At 43.3% G+C, this 16979-nt stretch overlaps 1 protein-coding gene across 2 annotated transcripts in view; it reads right to left on the bottom strand.

Moving 5' to 3' along the window:
* HTT (huntingtin) overlaps window positions 1-16979 on the bottom strand; it is a 261043-nt gene that overhangs the window by 196572 nt on the left and 47492 nt on the right. The window contains exon 10 of one of the 2 annotated variants that reach the window (XM_040335343.1): window positions 2542-2589. The exons of the other annotated variant lie outside the window; for it this stretch is intronic. Coding sequence (XP_040191277.1) covers window positions 2542-2589 — 48 coding nt within the window. The remainder of the gene's footprint in view (window positions 1-2541; window positions 2590-16979) is intronic. 2 annotated transcript variants of the gene reach the window in all.

The following is a 16979-nucleotide window of genomic DNA, read 5'->3' as shown; positions in this document are numbered from 1 at the left end:
GGTTGCGATAAATGGATTAGCAGAGAGCTTGTCTTGTCACAGCACAGCTCTGCACATTCCTTTCTTTGCCTATGTGGAGTGGAGGTGTGTGTGTCTTTCCTCCTATCAGCTGTCTAGGCTGTATGCCAATTATCCACTCCCAGTGCTGAACAGGAAGAGAAAATCTAAGACAATGAGCACCATCTAAAGAATATATAAAGCTGAAGACAGCAGATATTCATGTAAAACTTATGTAGGGAGATTTGTTTCAGCTCTTATTATCTGAGGCTGGTCACTTCACTGGGTATAGGAGAGGGTTTACATCCGTTTTATGGTTTTGTGGCTGTCGCTTGGCAACGCAAAGTTTCGGCTCCCTACATTTTCTATAGGATTAAGATCTGAGACTGACCAGGCCCCTCCAAGACCTTAATGTGCTTCTTCTTGAGCCACTCCTTTGCTGCCTTTGTGGTAGGTTTTGGGTCATTGTCATTCTGGAGGAGGATGCTCGTACACTGAGGAAATTTAATACTGTTAATGTCCACCACGGAGTGTTATTAATGTCCACCACGGAGTGTTATTAAGTACCAGTGAAATGTAAACAAATATGTACAACTTTATTTGTAATTTTTGTATCTGGATACTATATATTTTTTTTTTATTAATTATGTACCAATACAATTCTTATGTTTTATTGGATGTCTAGGGCACTGAGATAGTTCACTTCTCTGTCCCTCCCGTCCCCCCACTGGAGACTTTCTTGGGGAGTTGCCTCCTTTCATTCCATTATTCTCTCTGTCATCTGGATAATTGTACCACATAATCATTTTTAAATATTCTAAAATCTGGAGGGTTTTCTATTATATCTATGCTGCAAGACCCATCCATGACCCATATTTAGTGTTCTGGCTGAGGCAAGAAAGTTCCAATCCAAGATTTAACAATACATGGCCCTGTCCATTCGCCCCTCAATGGGGAAAAGTCTTCCTGTACCTTTAGCAGAGAAACAGCCCCAAAGCATAATGTTTTCCCCTCCATGCTTGACTGTAAGGATGGTGTTCTTAGGGTCATAGTCAAATTTTTCTTCCTCCAAACACGGGGAGTCGAGTTAATGCCAAAGAGCTCAATTTTGGTCTCATCTGACCTCAGCACTTTCTCCCAATCCTTCTCTAAATCATTTAGATGAATCATTTAGGCGTGTAAATGTGTCCTCTTGAAAAGGGGGAACTTGCGGGCGCTGCAGGATTTCAATCCATGGCAGCGTATTGTGTTACCAATGGTTTGTTTTGTGACTGTGGTCCCAATTGCCTTGAGATCATTCACAAGCTCCTCCTGTGTAGTTCTTAGCTGATACCTCACTTATCTGACGATCATCCTTACCACATAAGGCAAAATCTTGCATGGAGCTCCAGACCAAGGGCGATTGGTGGTTAACTTGTATTTCTTCCATTTGTGAATAATCGCGCCAACAGTTATCTCCTTCTTACCAAGCTTCTTGCAGATGGTCTTTTAGCCCCCCATTCCAGCATTTTGCAGGTCTACAATGTTGTCCCTGATGTCCAAATCTGTGCACCACATGAGCACAGTCTGTGGGAGCCAGAATTATTGTTGTTTGGTAGGGGATCAAATACTTATTTTATTCACTGAACTGCAACTAAATTTATAACATTTGTATTATGTGTTTGTCTGGATTTTTGGTTGATATTTTGTCTCCATCATTTAAAATACACCTATGATAACAAATTTAGACCCTTCATTTCTTTTTAAATGGGCAAATTTACAAAATCTGAAGGGGGATTAAATAATTTCCCCACAGTATATAGGATTTTTGGTGTCAGATTCCACTACTAGACCATTTATTGGACATCCATCATAGGCAAGTGATGCGACCAAAGCTGTAGGACTTTTTTTTTTTTTATCCAGATAAAACGTCAGCTTTAAACTTAAAGGAGTTCTCTAAGCTAAAACTTTTAACCCCCGCTGTGCCCGGGCTGTAAAACTATACAAAATAAACTTTCACTTACCTGCCTACGATCCCCCGTTGTTCCGATATCGCCGTCCCGTTCTCCGGTCCCGGTCTGTTCCACTTCCTGCGGGTCGGTGACTCACAGTGCGCTCAGCCTATCAGCGGCCGCGATGGGACATTGCTGCGGCCACTGATAGGCTGAGCGCACTGTGAGTCACCGACCCGCATGAAGTGGAACAGACCGGGACCGGAGAACGGGACGGCGATATCGGAACAACGGGGGATCGTAGGCAGGTAAGTGAAAGTTTATTTTGTATAGTTTTACAGCCCGGGCACAGCGGGGGTTAAAAGTTTTAGCTTAGAGAACTCCTTTAAAGGCTTCACTAGGCCCTCTTTAATGAATACCCAGACAGTTAAAATCAAACAAACAATGAAATACACCCGACAGGGCTACAGTTCTACAATGCTGGTTATTTGCCATGGGATAACCTTACAAGAAGCAGATTATGACCGAGGATTGAAGAGGAAATGGTTACATTAAAGTATAAAATGAAGCAGAAAGGATGAAAGTATTGGCTGTAGGAAATGCAAATAATCACCTTTGTGTTTCCTGGAAAGAGCAGGACTGCAGGTAGAGCTCCCACCAGCTGCAAATCACAGAATGGAAGAGTGCAGAGAGATTAATAGGGGGGCATGCATTTCACAAGTCAGATTTGGGAAGGACCATAGCGCATGATTCATATTACATAAAGATCAGAAGACAGGTTATTTAGCCATCATGCAAAGCAGTGGATACTAAGCAAAGAATTAGTAATGATTAAATTTACTTTTAAAGAAGCCGATTGTTAAAGCAGCTTAGGCTACCAGAATCCTCATCTAACCATAGTTATTTTATTTTTTCCCCCAACCCTGAAAATTCACTGCTGTGGTGTCTTGCTGCATCCCCCCCCTCCTTAGACATTGTACACTAGGCATTTAGCAGGTTTGGATAGTTCACCTGTGCCCTCCACCTACAGATAAATGCAGGAGCCTCATGTACCTGGGCTAATGCTCCATGTGCCTGAAGTAATGGAGGAAAAAAAAAAAAAAAAAAAAAACAACAACCTTGGATAATCACAGTGTACACGCTCAGGGAAAAAAGTCTGATCAGAAAAACAAACCCTTCAGTGGCTGAATCATGCATATTTTATTGTCACTTTCATTGAAAAGTCACAGCATCTGAAACTATTTAGGCCTCATTCACATTGTTTTATCGTTTTACACTGTACGCATGTAAAGGTGGTAACTCCTACATACGTATAGTGCAAAGAGACCCTTTTATTGGCAGCACAACTATTCAAGGTTGACATTTAAATATCAACAATGTCAGAAGCGGAGCCACCACTGATTACACACCATTGATGTTTACAGATCATCCTTGAGGGCCGCTTCACACCATAGAAATATAGTCCTGATGGGTTACTGCATGTGCGTTTACACATTTTTGATGTGTTATGGTGCATCTTCAGTGCATTTTCCTTCTCCTTACAAAAACTCACTCCAGATTTGTTTCTGCATGCACATTTTTGATGCAATTCCAGTGCGTTCTTTTTTTCATGTGATGCATACCGGTGCGTATTCATTGCGTTTTGCTGCAATCCAGTACAGTCCTGGGCAGAAAAAAAAATAAAAAAATACAGCATATTCTACTTTTTTTTCTCCTTTACTGGAACTGACTGCACCAGTGTGAACTATGCCATTGGAACCAATATCATCTACTCCCCATGCATTTTTGACGCATAAAAAAAAAAATACGCACTGGACTGCATCTGGTGTGAACCGGCCCTCCTGTTTCCTCCCCCCCCCAAGGTATCCCAGGGTTTTTTTAATGCTGTAATGCAGGTTCTTGTGCATTTTTACCATATTCCAGCACAGTTCAGAAAAAATGCAGCAAATTCTACAGCAGATGGCTGTGTATATACAGTTGTATTCAAAATTATTCAACCCCCACTGAAATTGATTGTTTTGCCAAGTTTGACATTGATTTTGATCATCCTGTCATCCTGCTTACAATTAAATCAAAGAGGCACGTGTAGGTCAGACAAATATAACATAACATTTATAATGAAATAACCACAAATGTCTTTTCTGTGCTCACATCATTATCAGTTTTATTCAACCCCCAGTTGACATTCAATCTTAGTACTTAGTACAACATCCTTTTACAGTTATAACAGCTTTTAAACTTGAAGCATAGCTTGACACAAGTGTCTTGCAGCGATCTACGGGTATCTTCGCCCATTCGTCATGGGCAAAAGCCTCCAGTTCAGTCACATTCTTAGGCTTGCGCACTGCAACTGCTTTCTTTAAGTCCCACCAGAGGTTCTCAAATCGGATTTAAGTCTGGTGACTGCGATGGCCACTCCAAAATGTTCCAGCCTTTAATCTTCAACCATGCTCTAGTGGACTTGGAGGTATGCTTGAAATCATTGTCCTGTTGAAAGGTCCAACGTCTTCCAAGCCTCAGGTTTGTGACGGACTGCATCACATTGTTATCCACTATCTCCTGGTACTGAAGAGAATTCATGGTACCTTGCACACGCTGAAGCTTCCCTGTACCTGCAGAAGCAAAACAGCCCCAAAGCATGATTGACCCCCCGCCATGCTTCACAGTAGGCAAGGTGTTCTTTTCATCATAGGCCTTGTTCTTCCTCCTCCAAACCTAGCGTTGATCCATGGGCCCAAACACTTCTAATTTTGTTTCATCAGTCCACAGAACACAATCCCAAAACTTCTGTGGTTTGTCCACATGATTTTTGCATACTGCAGTCGACTCTTCTTATTCTTTGGAGACAGCAAAGGGTGCGCCTGGGAGTTCTGGCATGGAGGCCTTCATTACGCAGTGTGCGCCGTATTGTCTGAGCAGAAACTTCAGTACCCACATCTGACAAATCTTTTCTCAGTTCCTCAGCAGTCACACGGGGACTTTTCTCCACTCTACGCTTCAGGTAGCGCACAGCAGTCGAAGTCAGCATCTTCTTTCTGCCACGACCAGGTAGCGTTTCAACAGTGCCCTTTGGCTTGAATTTGCGAATGATGCTTCCTATGGTGTCTCTTGGTATGTTTAACATCTTTGCAATCTTCTTATAGCCATTGCCCTTCCTGTGAAGAGTAATCACCTCTTCTCTTGTCTTCCCGGACCATTCTCTTGACTTCACCATGTTTGTAACCACACCAGTAAATGTCTAGTAGGAGCTGAGTATCACAGTCATTTTAAAGCTGCCTAACTGGTGCTTATTAGGCTTTATTGCTGCTCCCTGACATCCACAGGTGTTTTCAATACCTGATTGAAAACACTTCAATGAACCTCTGTTCTTCAGAGTGGTAGTCTTTAAGGGGTTGAATAATTGTGTAAATGAAGAATTCACAAAAAAGAGATTTTTAATACAGCTTACCTGTAAAATCTTTTTCTTGGAGTACATCACGGGACACAGAGCGGCATTCATTACTATATGGGTTATATGGAGTACCTTCAGGTGTAGACACTGGCAATCTCAAACAGGAAATGCCCCTCCCTATATAACCCCCTCCCATAGGAGGAGTACCTCAGTTTTGTAGCAAGCAGTATGCCTCCCAAAATGGTCCTCAAAAAAGAGGGGTGGGAGCTCTGTGTCCCGTGATGTACTCCAAGAAAAAGATTTTACAGGTAAGCTGTATTAAAAATCTTTTTCTTTATCGTACATCACGGGACACAGAGCGGCATTCATTACTATATGGGATGTCCCAAAGCAATGCTTACAATGAGGGGAGGGAGAACATCTCCAAGACAAAAGGATTTAATTTAGAGATATACTCAAATCATAATAAATCCAACTTAGTTGAGAAAAATAATTTTAAATTTTAAATTTAACTCAAAAAAGAGGAGCCCCCGGAATCCGAGGGTCTCAAACTGCAGCCTGCAGCACTGCCTGCCCGAAGGCAGTATCAGTATTCCTTCTTACGTCCAACTTGTAGAATTTTGTAAACGTGTGGACAGAAGACCAGGTTGCCGCCTTGCAAACTTGAGCCATAGAGATCTGGTGGTGTGCTGCCCAGGAGGCGCCCATGGCTCTAGTAGAATGAGCCTTTAATGATACTGGAGGAGGCAACCCTTTCAAGCCGTAGGCCTGAGTGATTAATTGCTTAATCCACCTAGAAATGGTGGACTTTGCAGCTGCCTGCCCCTTCTTGGGCCCATCCGGTAGAATGAACAGCACATCTGTTTTCCGGATCTTCTTTGTAGCTTTAAGATAGGCCTTCATGGCCCTGACAATATCCAAGGTATGCAGCAACCCTTCCTTTCTGGAAGTAGGTTTAGGGAAGAAGGATGGTAATACCAAATCCTGGTTCAAATGAAAACTGGATATGACCTTCGGTAGGAAGGAAGGATGAGGGCGGAGAACGACCCTGTCCTTATGAAAAACAAGATATGGTTCCTTACAGGATAAGGCCGCTAGCTCCGAAACTCTTCTTGCGGAAACTATGGCAACCAAAAATACTAACTTCCTTGTCAGTAGAACCAAAGGAATTTCAGCCAACGGCTCAAACGGTTGTTTCTGTAAACTTGACAGAACAAGATTTAAATCCCACGGACAAAGCGGGGATTTAACTGGAGGTCTAATACGTAAGACCCCTTAAAGGAAGGTCTTAACCAGCGAGTGGGTGGCCAGCGGCCGCTGAAACCACACTGACAGAGCAGAAACCTGTCCTTTGATTGTGCTTAATGCCAATCCTTTATCCACTCCTAGCTGGAGAAAACTTAATACTCTATCGATGGTAAATTTGCGAGAAAGCCATCGCTTGGACTCACACCAGCCTACATAGGCCTTCCAGACCCTGTAATAAATCACCCTAGAGACCGGTTTCCTGGCTCTGATTAGGGTAGAGACTACTTTCTGAGACAGACCTCTACCCCTGAGAATCAGGGATTCAGCTTCCAGGCCGTCAAATTTAGATGCCGTAAGGCAGGGTGGAGGATCGGACCTTGCGATAGCAGGTCTGGCCGTAGAGGAAGAGTCCAAGGGTCTCCCACTACCATCTTTAGGATGAGTGAGTACCATGCCCTTCTGGGCCATGCTGGAGCTACCAGGATGACTGGTATGTGTTCCACCCGGATCCTGCGCAGCAGGCGGGGTAGTAACTGGAGCGGGGGAAACGCATAAAGAAGTTTGAACTGATGCCAAGGGCAAACCAACGCATCGGTTCCGCAGGCCATCGGATCCCTTGAGCGGGATATGAACCCGTCTAGTTTCTTGTTGAGTCTCGATGCCATGATATCCACGTCCGGCACTCCCCATCTTTGGCAGAGTGCTTGAAAGACTTGTGGATGCAGAGACCATTCCCCCGGCCATAGAGTCTGGCGGCTTAAGAAGTCCGCCTGAAAGTTGTCCACTCCTGGAATGAATATTGCCGATATGCAGGGCACATGCGCCTCTGCCCATAGGAGAATCAATGAACGTAGGGAGGGGTGGTGGCGCTGCCCTACCTACAACTGGACACAGCAAAAGTTGTGCACAGTAACCCAAATGGGTATGAGGTAACGTATAATAGTCTAGTGATCAATACAGTAAGTGAGAGTGAACCTGTGTTCCAACAAAATATTATGGTGATAATACAATGCCCCACCACATATATATATTATGGGGTGAAGGTAGGTAAAAGTAACACTAGTAGGCTATAAAAATATAAATATATAAAAATATAAAAATAGCCTATATGGGTTCCACTGTGCTATAAATACAAATAATACTAGTAAGGTATGTAAAAATTATACATGTGACAAAAAGGATGAGCGTGTGACAAAAATGCAAAGTTGTGATACTTGTAAATAAATATTGTGATAGTCCAATTTTATGTATATATAATACAGAAAAAATATATAAAAAATGTTTATAGTCCAACAATATATATGCAGTGAAAAAAACTTATTGCAACAAAAATATGAAAAAGGCCATCCAGGGAGTGGTAAAGTCCGTGCTGTTAAAGGTGCACCTGTGAAGGTTAGTGCTCAGGTATACAGTAGTGGAACTTGCACGCAGTGGTCACGGTGCTCCCCCTTATGGGTCCCCACTTACCAGAGGCACTAACCCCTGCAGGGGTAAAGTGCAAGTAGTCAGCCTCGGACGGCTCAATAGTCTCCCGTAGTTCCTCAGTTGTACTTGGGACCTCCTAGATGTAATAGTGGTGTTTTATCCGGATCCAAGGTATGTGGTTGTTTTAGAAGCCAGCAGCCCTCCGGAGAAAAAAACACACTGACATAGCGTGGTATGTTGGAATAAGTGCTTGGTTTATTAGCACTCACAAACGCATGCAGGGTACATCGAAAATATGATAAAAAATGAACATAAAAATATATTAGAGCGGGGGTAGTTGCTCTAAGGAATAAAAGTTTTAAAAACAAAAATATGGATGTGGAGCAGCTAACAGCCTGTTAGCATAGCTCCGTCGCTGCACTAGGTAAGACAGGAAGTATCGGCTAGCGCCTGGGACCGGCGTGCGTTCCACTGATACTCAAGCTAGAAACCGGAAGTGCGTGCGTGTGTGCGTGTATCCGCTTTACGCGCGTTTCGTCATATTACGTCTTCAGAAGCGGGTGCACGCATCCAGCAGAAGGTGGCCTATATAGTAGGTTTCAATATGCAAAAACCCCCACCCACTAACGGCAGTGGCCAATCGTATTTTTCATGCGGGGTTCCCATCGAATCCGATCTTAAGGGAGGTGTAACCTTGGGTTTATCCTGTTTGCATATTTACACCCTATTATCCTAACTGTGGCTATAATGTACCATAATCCTACTATCCGCAGTATTTGTGCGGGTCTGCCATCGCCACAATCGGTATAAATCAATGTGTATAAACAGGCAACCTAATCTGCTAATTGCGCCATTAACTAGCGGTCATTTACAGAAATCAAAAAACAGATATATAGAACATAATAAAAATATAATAAAAATAGATATATAGAACATAATAAAAATGTAAGTAAGATAATTGAATATTAAATGTCCGTCTTATATATATTATTAGAGACAAGGCGTAAGGTTAATTAGCATAAGCTCTTATTTAAAGGGCTACAACCAAACTATTCATGGGTAACTCAGCCCATGAAAGGGGGTCTGTATGTGCAATGCGCCCTATTACCAGCGCAGATAATTGGATATGTTTATTAAAAAAACCATGGTAGAGCTAGCTATCTAAAGGTGCATACGTAAGAGACATGGAGGAATGCAAATCGCAAATGGAGATAGCCATAAAGGATTGATAGCTCCAAATTGGTACTGGTTAAAGGTAGTTACACTTGAGTAGAGGCTGTACTTCCAAGCCTTCTTACAGGGGTGTTGTGGAATTACATATGGATAATAAAAGGGGTATATGAGAAAGTATATATAGAAGACACAACTAAGCATAGAAATAAAGGATATATATATATATATATATATATGGAAAATTGAATATATTATTAGGGTAGAAATGTATTAACTATGTATAAGTGGACGTCAGTTATCTAGGGTATGTAAGCTGGCATACCCGACAAGGACGTACAATAATGTGGGAATTGTAAATATATATATCAATAAGTAGTTAGGTCTATAAATAGTGTATGCCCTCTTGGGGGAAATAGATGTTGGCCTTAAAGGCATTGCTGTATGGAAATAGTAGGGCAATGGAGGCATTTAAATGTGAGAGTGTCAATATAGTTAACCTGGGGATCTAGTTCAGGGGTTTGCCAGGAAGCAATTTAAATCAATATCCTTATTTAACCCGTGAGGTGCCAATGATCCCAGACGGTAGATCCAGCTGGTTTCATTCTGGGAAATAGCTATAGTTTTATTACCGCCCCTCCAGTTATCTTTTACAAGATCTATACCGTAAAAGATCAGACCACTAGGGTCTTGATGGTGGACCTCTTTAAAAGTGGCGTGATAAATAGTGCTTATCATATCCTGTTTTTATCCTGTTTATATGTTCACGGATTCTCACTTTGAGGGGTCTGGTTGTCCTTCCTACATATTGTAGGTGGCAGGGGCATTCAATAATATACGTTACATGGGTGGTACTGCAGGTAATGAGTTCTCTTATTTTGTATTCTCTAAAGTCAGTTCTTGACTTAAAACTCATTTTTCGTCTTGGTTGTTTTTTACTAACCCTGCAGGGCAGGCATTTCTGGCATTTATAAAAGCCCTTAAGTTCAGGACATATACTAACTGATCGCGGTGGGTCTACAACATTGTGCACAAGATGGTGGCGGAGGGAGGGAGCACGTCTGTAGATAAAGTTGGGTTTTTTCCTAAGTATTTTGGAGAGGGCGTGGTCCTCTTGTAGGATCGGCCAGTACTTTTTAATTATGTGCTCAAGATCCTTATATTGCGAGTTGAAACCTGTAATGAACGCCACATCTGGCTTATTTTGCTTGTTCTTTTTCTTAGGTGCCAGCATGTTGTTCCTGTTCATATTTAGAACTTCTTCCTTCAATTTTATCAGGTTTTGCTCTTTGTATCCTTTTTCCTTGAATCGATCTATGATTATATCGGCTTGTATTTTATAGTCGGCAATTGAACTACAGTTTCTCCGCAATCTCATCATTTGTCCTTTGGGTATATTGGACTTCCACCTGGGGTGGTGGCAGCTTGCTGATGGGATGTAGCCATTGCGGTCCGTTGACTTAAAGTGTGTTCTTGTCTGTAGTATTGGGCCGTCTTTAAAGATCTGAAGGTCAAGGAAATCTATACATTCACTATCACATTTTCCTGTGAAGGTAAGACCATATCTGTTGGAATTGAGCTCTTCCAAAAATTCCTGGAAGCTGTCCGCCGTCCCATCCCATAGGATGATAATATCATCGATGTACCGCCGGTATAGCTTGATATGGGAGATGTTTCTGTTATAAACATATTCTTCTTCCCAACAGTCCATCAATAGGTTAGCAACGCTAGGTGCATAGCGTGCCCCCATCGCCACGCCCCTAGTTTGAACATAGTAGCTTTTTTTATACCAGAAGTAATTACATTTCATGGCCATTTCCAGCCCTTCTACGATGAAATTGATCTGTTGCTGTTTGAGCCTGGTGTTCTGATGTAACGCTTTCTCCACCCCCATAATGCCATCTCTCTGAGATATACTGGTATACAATGAGTTGACATCGATGGTGGCTAATAGTAGATCTTGTACTTCACCAATATGCTGCAGTTCGTTAATAAGTTGCAGACTATCACGGAGATGTGATTTTCCCTCTTTAACAACAGGTTGTAGATATGTATCCAGATATTCTCCTAAGCGAGAAAAGATGGAATTGATCCCGCTTATAATAGGGCGGCCTGGGGGCTTATGCAGTCTCTTATGGATCTTGGGGGTGTAGTAGATCACTGGTGTCTTTGTAGAGTTGGAAACCAAATACTCCGCCTCCTTCTTATTGAGTATCCCCATGGTTGCACCCTTTTTGACAAATTTGGTCAGTTGTTTGATGAATCGTATTTTCGGGTTACCTTTTAATTTTTTATAGGTGTTTGACACTCAGCAGGTTTTTCATTTCTTCCTCGTAATCTATTTTATTTAGAATTACCAGTCCGCCCCCCTTATCTGCTGGCCTGATAATCACATCATTCTTATTGCCAATCTCCTTAATGGTTTTCCACACATTTTTGTTTTTGTTTTTAAATTTCTTCTGTAGTTTTCTTAAATCCCCCTCCACCATCTTTTTAAACGCTCCTATACATTGGTTGCCCGGTGTATTGGGGTTGAACGTGGAGTTGTTTCTCAGATTGGTTTGAGTGTATTCCGACGCCTCCATTTCATGCTCCTCTGTGTTGTTCAAAAAGAATTTGCGTAGGTTCAGTTTTCTAAGAAATTTCTGGAGGTCGATGTATACCTCAAATTGGTCTAAAGTTTTTTCTGGGGCATATTTAAGGCCTAAATCTAATATGCGTAATTCGTCTTCAGTTAGTTGAATATTACTAAGATTAAATATCCCTTTCCCTAATGTTGTCTTGGGCGTTTTCTTCTGCCCTCCCCTACACCCTCTGGTGCGTTTTCTCTTTGTATTTGATCCATTTCTCTCTCCTGATTGTGGGGTCTGCTGTTCCATTGATTGGGATAAGTTCCCTGACCTTGGTAGGGTTGGTTTCTTTGACTTTCCCCTCTTCCCGATGGTCGTGACTGGGTACCCCCTCGGTTGCCATTCCCCCCTCTCCATCCGGGGTTTCCGTAACCTGTCCTTGGTCTCCATCTTCCTGGTGGACGGATTGTGGCGATGGCAGACCCGCACAAATACTGCGGATAGTAGGATTATGGTACATTATAGCCACAGTTAGGATAATAGGGTGTAAATATGCAAACAGGATAAACCCAAGGTTACACCTCCCTTAAGATCGGATTCGATGGGAACCCCGCATGAAAAATACGATTGGCCACTGCCGTTAGTGGGTGGGGGTTTTTGCATATTGAAACCTACTATATAGGCCACCTTCTGCTGGATGCGTGCACCCGCTTCTGAAGACGTAATATGACGAAACGCGCGTAAAGCGGATACACGCACGCACTTCCGGTTTCTAGCTTGAGTATCAGTGGAACGCACGCCGGTCCCAGGCGCTAGCCGATACTTCCTGTCTTACCTAGTGCAGCGACGGAGCTATGCTAACAGGCTGTTAGCTGCTCCACATCCATATTTTTGTTTTTAAAACTTTTATTCCTTAGAGCAACTACCCCCGCTCTAATATATTTTTATGTTCATTTTTTATCATATTTTCGATGTACCCTGCATGCGTTTGTGAGTGCTAATAAACCAAGCACTTATTCCAACATACCACGCTATGTCAGTGTGTTTTTTTCTCCGGAGGGCTGCTGGCTTCTAAAACAACCACATACCTTGGATCCGGATAAAACACCACTATTACATCTAGGAGGTCCCAAGTACAACTGAGGAACTACGGGAGACTATTGAGCCGTCCGAGGCTGACTACTTGCACTTTACCCCTGCAGGGGTTAGTGCCTCTGGTAAGTGGGGACCCATAAGGGGGAGCACCGTGACCACTGCGTGCAAGTTCCACTACTGTATACCTGAGCACTCACCTTCACAGGTGCACCTTTAACAGCACGGACTTTACCACTCCCTGGATGGCCTTTTTCATATTTTTGTTGCAATAAGTTTTTTTCACTGCATATATATTGTTGGACTATAAACATTTTTTATATATTTTTTCTGTATTATATATACATAAAATTGGACTATCACAATATTTATTTACAAGTATCACAACTTTGCATTTTTGTCACACGCTCATCCTTTTTGTCACATGTATAATTTTTACATACCTTACTAGTATTATTTGTATTTATAGCACAGTGGAACCCATATAGGCTATTTTTATATTTTTATATATTTATATTTTTATAGCCTACTAGTGTTACTTTTACCTACCTTCACCCCATAATATATATATGTGGTGGGGCATTGTATTATCACCATAATATTTTGTTGGAACACAGGTTCACTCTCACTTACTGTATTGATCACTAGACTATTATACGTTACCTCATACCCATTTGGGTTACTGTGCACAACTTTTGCTGTGTCCAGTTGTAGGTAGGGCAGCGCCACCACCCCTCCCTACGTTCATTTATTCTTCTACTATCCCCTATGGGGATTTGTTTTTGGGGGGCTGCAGCCTGATTATTGATTATTATTTTGATTACTCTGATTAGTTTGATTATTTTACTCATCGTCGTTTTCTCTGGACGTGATTAGAAACTTGTCTAAGTATCCACTGCCATTTATATTAGCCTGGCCAGATCCTAAGCGCGGACTAACCCCTATCTTACTTCATAGGAGAATCAAGCTCACCTCTCTCTGAGCGGCTTGACTCCTGGTTCCCCCTTGGTGATTTATGTATGCCACGGCCGTGGCATTGTCTGATTGAATTCTCACCGGGAACCCCTGCAATTTTGACGTCCAAGCCCTGAGGGCTAGTCGAGCAGCTCTGAGCTCCAAGATGTTGATGGGCAACTGCTTCTCTGGCTTTGCCCAAGTACCTTGGCGAGTGCAACCATCCAAAATTGCTCCCCAGCCCGTCAGGCTGGCATCTGTGGTCACTATCTTCCAAGCCACTGGGCTGAAAGACTTCCCCTTCAGTAGATTCTGAGGGTCTAACCACCAACACAGACTTTGTCGGACTCTTGATAAGAGCGGCAACGGGATATCCAAGGCCTGTGGCCTTCTGCTCCATGCTGACAGGATGGCTGCCTGTAGGATGCGAGTGCTTAGAACCAGTAGGATTAATTCCTTGATGGCTTTTACCTTCCTCAGAGGTAGGAACACTCCTTGTTGTTCTGTGTCTAATCTCATGCCGAGATATTCCAACTGCCTTGTGGGCTGGAAAGCTGACTTTTCTCGATTTAGGACCCAGCCGAACCTCTCGAGGTATTGGACCGTGAGGGCCACTGCTCGCTCCAAGCCGGGAGACGAGTGGTCTATGACTAGGAGGTCGTCCAGGTATGCTAGGATCGTGACCCCTTGGATCCTTAGCTTGGCTAGGATCGGAGCTAGGACCTTCGTGAACACCCGGGGGGCCGTAGCCAACCCGAAGGGAAGCGCCACGAATTGGAAGTGACGCGAAGCCACCATGAAGCGTAGATATCTTTGATGTGGCTGATAAATTGGAACATGAAGGTAGGCATCCTTTATGTCTATGGACGCCATGAAGTCGTCCTTCTGGAGTGTGGCAGCTGCTGACCGCACGGATTCCATCCGAAATGAGCGGATCTTTAGATATGCATTTACCATCTTTAGGTCCAAAATTGGCCTGACATCTCCATTGGATTTTGGGATGATGAATAGGTTGGAGTAGAAACCCAGCCCCTGTTCCAGGACTGGTACCTCTACTATTACTTCCTGGGAAAGTAGATGATCTAATGCCGATCTTAATGCGGCTCCCTTTTCCGGATCGTTTGGAATCCTCGACTTCTGGAAATGAGGAGGAGGAAACCTTAGGAAATCTAATTTGTAGCCTGTGGCCACGGAAGACCGTACCCACTCGTCGGGAATGCTGGCTTCTAGGGGTGTAACGGATCGTCACCGATCCGTGATCCGAACGGGCCACCCCGTTCGGATCGGCACACCCCGCGATCCGCGGAGCGCTCCGGAGCCTAGGCCTAGGAAAGTCCCCGGCTTCGGCCTAGCTCCGGAGCGGCGGCCAGTCTGCTTGCCAGAGCCCAGCGTGACACGCCTCCCCGGGGAGGCGTGTCACGCTGTGCACTGGGCTCTAGCAAGCTGAATGGGAATGTTAGCAGTGAGGAGGGGGGGGAAAGGGGGAAAAAAGAGCACAATAGCAATTCACAGGGGTGGATTAAAGAGGAAGCAGGTGAGGCTGTTTGGGACTTAAAGTACAATCTTGATGTTTTTACAGCAAAAAAAAAAAAATATATATATATATATATATATATATATATATATATAATATATATATATATATATATATATATATATATATATATAATTTTTTTTTTTTTTTTTTTGCTGTAAAAACATCAAGATTGTACTTTAAGTCCCAAACAGCCTCACCTGCTTCCTCTTTAATCCACCCCTGTGAATTGCTATTGTGCTATTTTTTCGGATCAGCAAAAAAAAAAAAAAAAAAAAGGGTCCGTTTTTTCATTGGTCCAAAAAAAAAAAAAAAATTTATATATATATATATATATATATATATATATAATTTTTTTTTTTGGACCAATGAAAAAACTGACCCTTTTTTTTTTTTTTGCTGATCCGAAAATGATCCGATCCGTGACTCCTGATCCGAGGATCGATCCGATCCGTGAGTTTTTTGATCCGTTGCACCCCTACTGGCTTCCCAAATCTCTGAAAAGAGTCGCAGCCTTCCCCCCACCTTCGTGGGTGGGGGGCGCCCCTTCATAAGGTTGGCTTGGGGGCTGGTTTTGCTGGTTTGCGAAACCACTGCCTTTTGCCTCTAACAGCCTGTCCTTGTGATTTGCTGTTGAAGCCGAAGTTTGCTTTTGCAGGAGGCCGTCGATACTGCTTGGCATTAGTTGGCCCCTGCCCAGGGGAATACTGTCGTTTAAACGCAGGCCCCTGAACCTTCTTCTTAGTTGGCAAGAGAGTACTCTTGCCGTTTGAAATGGTCTGAATGTATTTATCTAGGTCTTCTCCGAAGAGTCGTCCTCCATGGAAGGGGAACCCTACCAGGAGCTTCTTGCATGGGGGCTCAGCCTCCCAGCTTTTTAACCATAAGAGTCTTCTCATATGGATAAGGGATAACGATAAACGTGACGCTTGCTGGATAGAATCCTTGATTGCGTCTACCGTAAAACATATGGCCTTAGGGACATCCGAAAATTCTTCTGCCTGCTGGGCAGGAATAAGTTTAAGCATCTGCTTAAATTGATCCGATAATGCTTGAGCGACCCCAATCGCAGCCACAGCTGGCTGTACTACTGCCCCTGCAGTAGTGAAGGAGTTCTTAAGTAGTGCTTCCAAGCGCTTATCAACTGGATCCTTGAACACCTGTATGTTTTCTACAGGGCATGTTAACGATTTGTTAACACATGAGATGGCTGCGTCCACTGCAGGAGTAGCCCATCTTTTGGAAAATTTTTCTTCCATAGGATATAGGACAGAGAACTTCTTAGGTGGTAAGAAGATCTTATCTGGCTTGTTCCAATCTTGGAACAAAACTCCCTCTAATAGAGGATGGATCGGAAACACAGCATTGCTTTGAGGCGCCCTCAGTGAGCCCAAAGCTGAAACCGTCGATACCTGGAGATCTGGTACTGGCAAGTTGAATGCCCTATGGACCAAGTCCGACAATCCTTGAATCCACCAGCTCTCCCTCAGGGAGACTGCCCCAGACTCCTCTGTATCCGGATCCTCGATCCCTGAACCTACTTGGTCCTTGTCCAAGAGGTCGTCCAATTCCCCTGAGGAAAGGACCTCCTCTTCTGAGGGTCCGCGCTCGGGCGACGGAGATCTATTCCGCTTACTGCCCCGCATAGCTGCGGCTATCATTTTACC

This window comes from Rana temporaria, chromosome 1 (genome assembly GCF_905171775.1).
Source record: "Rana temporaria chromosome 1, aRanTem1.1, whole genome shotgun sequence".
In the NCBI taxonomy this organism is placed as follows: Eukaryota; Metazoa; Chordata; class Amphibia; order Anura; family Ranidae; genus Rana; species Rana temporaria.
This window is presented reverse-complemented; position numbering and strand designations above follow the sequence as displayed.